The 5,526-nt window shown below is 17.6% G+C and overlaps 1 protein-coding gene across 1 annotated transcript; it reads right to left on the reverse strand.

Moving 5' to 3' along the window:
• Positions 1–1,182: 1,182 nt before the first annotated feature.
• On the reverse strand, positions 1,183–3,435 carry PRSY57_1213100 (proline--tRNA ligase, putative; the record flags this gene model as incomplete). Its single annotated transcript, XM_012908558.2, has 1 exon — positions 1,183–3,435. The coding sequence occupies one exon, from the start codon at positions 3,433–3,435 to the stop codon at positions 1,183–1,185; it is 2,253 nt and encodes a 750-aa protein (XP_012764012.2).
• Between the last annotated feature and the right edge of the window lie 2,091 nt (positions 3,436–5,526).

A 5,526-nucleotide genomic window follows, 5' to 3' on the forward strand; every position in this document is an offset into this window, starting at 1 on the left:
TTTTTATTTCAAAAAAAAAAAAAAAAAAAAAAAAAAAAAAAAGAAAAGATCGGATTCCTAATGTTTTAAATATATCTATTATTACAGGAATAGATAATTTTTATTAATAAATAATAAAATGCAATACAATCAAAAAAGTAAAACTTGAAATTAGGAAAGAAAGAAATATTATTAATATATTAATAAAATTTCAATATAGAATATATTTATAATGTATATAAAAAACAAAAATTAAAATCAGTCATATAAAATATATTATATTAATAGGTTCTCCATATAAATAGAAAAAAATTATATATGTAATAAATATATATATATATATATATAGATATAATATAATATATAGTATATGTAATATATTATATTATTATTGTGGAAAAAATTTTTAAAGGCAACGTTTTATTTTTTTAACAAAAATTATATTAAGATTAAAATATTTTTTTTAATTTATATAAAATATGCTTACATAAACATTTTGAAGAAATAAATTGTTATTTTATTATTTTTATTTTTATTTTTTTTTTTTTTTTTGTTCTTGAATTGGAACAGTTGTTAAGAATACAAAATATTTATGCTATAATATTTTAAAGGATATTATTACACATATTATAATATTTATATTCCTAATATTATAATATCATTATGCATATTTTTAGCGTATGAAAATAACATCTGTTTATTTTTATTATATTTTTTTTATTTTTCTTTTTTTTTGTCTTCACTTTTGCTTTCTTTAATTATTTATAAAGCGTAAATAATTACTAAAACTTTTTAAGAAACATACTAATTTTATAAACATAAATATTCTCATATATTAAAAATATTTTTTATATAACAATTACATTACTTTTTATTTTTAATTTAAAAACGTGTATAATCTAAAAAAATAGAAAAGATAAACCATGCAACTATGTTGTAATGTCTTGAAATTTTGTTAATAAAAAAAATATAGTAATAATATTAACAAGAATGAAAAATGAATGATGTAAATATCTTCAAATATAAATGTTTTTATATACTATTGAATTTTAAATGAAAAATGGGGTACATATATACAAATATATATAAGAATATATATATCATATATAATAATGATAAAAAAAAAAAAAAAAATAAAAAAAAAAAAAAAATAAAAATAATAAAAATAATAAAAATATATATTTAATAATATATCATTTCATTTTAATAACTTCTACCAAATAAACACCATCTTTTAGCTGGTTTCCCTGACCAGAAACATTTCATATTTGGTGGCATAGGTGGTTGATCTAACGGGATACATAAAGGTTTCATAGCACCAGATAATGTCGTTTCACTGTTTGTTTGGTTTAATGATAATCTTTGAGTTTCTTTTTTAATTTCTTCTTCTGTTGCAATATCTTCACACCATGGTGCAAGTACCATTTTCTTTTTATTTAATGCATTCATGACTTCACTAAAACTCGTAACTTGAACAATTGAATCGTCTAATTTTTTCTTTGCTTTTAAGAACAGGTTTTTATGAATATCAACAAGCATTTGTTGTGTTTCTAATAATACGGATTCTTTTTTGACATTACATTTTTCGTTATTATCTCTTCTAACAATAACACAAGAATTACTTTGTAAATCTTTAGGTCCAACTTCTATTCTTATGGGAATACCTCTTAATTCCCAATGGTTGAATTTATAACCAGGAGAATAAGATGCTCTATCATCATAAACACAATTAATTTGTGCATTTTTCAATATTTTTTCAATATCTTTACAATATGAGTGTATAGCATTTTCATCTGTTGTTTTATAAAAGATAGGTACAATAACAACTTTATATTTAGAAACATTTGGTGGTAGAACTAATCCTTTATCATCACCATGTGTCATTATCATAATACCAATAGATCTAGTGGTACATCCCCATGATGTTTGATGAACATATTGTTTAACTTCATTTTCATCTTCAAATTCAATTTTAAACATTTTTGCAAAATTTGTTCCAAGATAATGAGATGTAGCTGCTTGTATGGCTCTTCCATTTTCGCTTATAAAAGCTTCAGCAGTAGAAGTAAAATTTGCACCTCCAAATTTTTCTCCTTCACTTTTTATTCCTTTAATAATAGGTACAGCTAGATATTCTTCATACCATCTCCTATACAAATCTAGAATGTCAAATACTAATTTCACAGCTTCTTCTTCATTTTTATGAGCTGTATGTCCTTCTTGCCATAAAAATTCTCGAGTTCTAATAAATGGAGTTGGTTGTTTAAATTCCCAACGTACCACAGTATTCCATTGATTTAATTTAAGAGGTAAATCACGATACGATCGAATCCACTTTGGAAACACTGAATACATAATTGTTTCACTTGTTGGTCTTATAGCAATTTCTTCAGGTAAATTAGAATCTCCATATTTTGTAACCCAAGCAACTTCTGGACTAAATCCTTCTATATGATGTTTTTCTTTTTCTAATTTATTTTTTGTAACAAATAATGGGAAATAAGAATTTTCAACATTTAATTTTTTTATTTCTTTATTAAAAAAAGCTTGAACACATTCCCATATATAATATGCAGCGGGTCTTAATATATAACAACCCGAAATATCATAATATTCAATTAATTCACTTTTTACAATAACTTGCGTATACCAATCTGAAAAATTTTCTATTTTTTTTGAAGTGATACCTAAAATATTACTATCCTTAGATTTGTTATCTTCAACTTCATTATTACTTAAAAGCTTTCCTTTTAAAATGGTATCCTTGATATGATTATTATTATTATTATTATTACTATTATTATTATTATTATTATTATTATTATTATTATTGTTATTTTTATTATTCTGTAATTCTTCATTTTTGGACATTTCTTCTTGCACATCTTCTTTTTTATCTACACGTGCTTTTGATGTAGTATCTTCTTTAATTTGTACATATTCAGGAGCGTGATTAAAAGATTCACAAAATTTTATTACATCCTCTGTTTTTATATATAAACTACTATAATTATGTAAAGGATGTATAATAACCTCTTGCATATTTTTTATCTCTTCATCAAAATATAATTTTACGACATTTTCTTTATCATTTTTAATAGCCAAAGGACTTAAACAACCTGGTTGGATATTGAGAATATTATTTAAATTGTTTTCGTCAACAAATCTTAAGTTGTTTGTTTTTAAAATATTTGATAAATTTTTTAAGTCAACAATTTTGTTATTTAATGTACATATTAGAAAATAATTTTTCTTCTTATCCTTTAAAAACAAATTCTTTAATATATTTGTAGAATTCTCTAAATTCATTTCTAATAAATCTTTAATAGTAGCAGCTAATCCATGTTTTACTTCCTTAAAATTTATATTTAATTCTTTTAATTCTTTAAACAAACATTCTGACTTTTCTAAATATTCTTGGGGGATAATTATTTCTCCATTTGTATTATTATTCATCTTTTCAATTTTATATGATCTTAATATTTTATGAAAATTATTTAACTTTAACAAATTCTTGTTTTTTAAATAATAAACAAATAATCTCATGAAAAATTATTTATTCATTTGTTTTGAGAGTTCTCTTCTTTTCATGTATAAATATAAATATATAAATATATATATGTATATATATATATATATATATTTATATTTATATATTTATTTATTTAAGTACAAATAATGAATTACTTTTCATACAACAAATATTAAAATGCAACTAAAAAGAAAAAGAAAAAGAAAAGAAAATTGTTATATATATTATATATAATTGAATATTCTTATATGTGTGTAGAAATTATATAATCATATTAGAATTTAATTCCAAAAAATAAAATAAAATGAAATGAAATAAATATATATGACATTAAATAATAAAGGATAAATGAAATATATCATTTTACATTTTTTACTTTTTAGCATATTATGTTAATATATATATATATATATATATATATATATTACTAACAACAATAAAATATATACATATGATAAAATATTTATATTAATCATATATAATACTTTGATTTGTTGAACTTTTAAAGATATCATAAAATATAAAAAAATATATAATTCATTTTAAATGGTTTTATATATAAGTGTATTTTCTTTTTTTTATAAATAATAGAATTTTTATATATTCATTTTATATAAAAAATATATAACTGTAAAATTGTTTTATAACTTGTAATAAAACTATTATATATGATATTTATATATGTATTGTTTATTCTTAATATTTTTTATTATATAATTTATATAATAATATTTTTATCAATATTATGAATAATATTATATTATTCCTTCATATATTTTTTTTTTTCTTTCATATGGTATTATTTATATAATTTATTTATTTATTAACTTTTTATTTTATTATATTTTTAAATCTACCTACAATTAATAAAATATATATATATATATATATATATATATATATATATATATAATATATAATATAAATATATAATATATAATATATATATTTATATATATAACTAATCGCATGTATATTTTCTTTATCAACATAATATCTTTGTGAGAACATGAAAATTATTTTTATTAATTAATAAAAATATATTATAATCCTTCATAGGATATATAAATTTTTTTTACTAGTATAATATATATTATATATATTATATATAATATATATATATAATATATATATAAATTCATCTTATATATAATATAATAATAATATGCCCTATTTTTTTATATGCGATTTTTTTATTTAAAAAAACAAAAAGAAATGAATACTTATTTTATGTATTATTTATTTTTTTTTTTATGCAACATCTTTTTATTATATATACAAGTGTATTTTATGAGTGAAGGTTTATATATTCCTTTATTTTGGTATGAGAAATTAAAAAAAAAAAAAGAGAATAAAATATATTATTATATTAAATAGATAAAAATTTTAAAATCTTATAAGTAAAAAAAAAGTCTCAATATGTTTTTTGAAAATTCATGAAAATATGTAAATACGAAGAAAAATATTACCAAAAAAAAAAAAAAGAAAAAAAAAAAGAAAAAAGAAAAAAGAAAAAAGAAAAAAAAAAAAATTTTAAATATCACAAAGTATTATATTTATAATAATATATTCATTTTATATTATTTATTTGGCCATTGTTTCTTTTTTTTTTCTTTTTTTTTTTTTTAAAACATACATTATTAAATTATATATATATATAATATATATGTAAAATTTTATAATATCAATAATATATATTATATATACTCATAAAAACATATATTTATATAATAAAATATAGGAAGCACAAAAAAATTGATTCAATTTAATTATACATTTAAAAAAAGAAGCAAAAAAAAATAATATAACACATGAACATAAATAAATAAATAAATATATATATATATATATATATCATATATATATCATAAATATAAAAAATAAATAAAAATATAATAAAAAAGGAAAAAAAAGAAAATGTAAATATAGTTGTTAAAAAAAATAAAAAAAGATAAAAAAGAAAAAAGGAACATAGAAATATATTTTTTAAAAAAAATAAAGAAAATGAAAAAAAA

The sequence above is a fragment of the Plasmodium reichenowi genome, chromosome 12 (assembly GCF_001601855.1).
Source record: "Plasmodium reichenowi strain SY57 chromosome 12, whole genome shotgun sequence".
NCBI classification, from domain to species: Eukaryota; Apicomplexa; class Aconoidasida; order Haemosporida; family Plasmodiidae; genus Plasmodium; species Plasmodium reichenowi.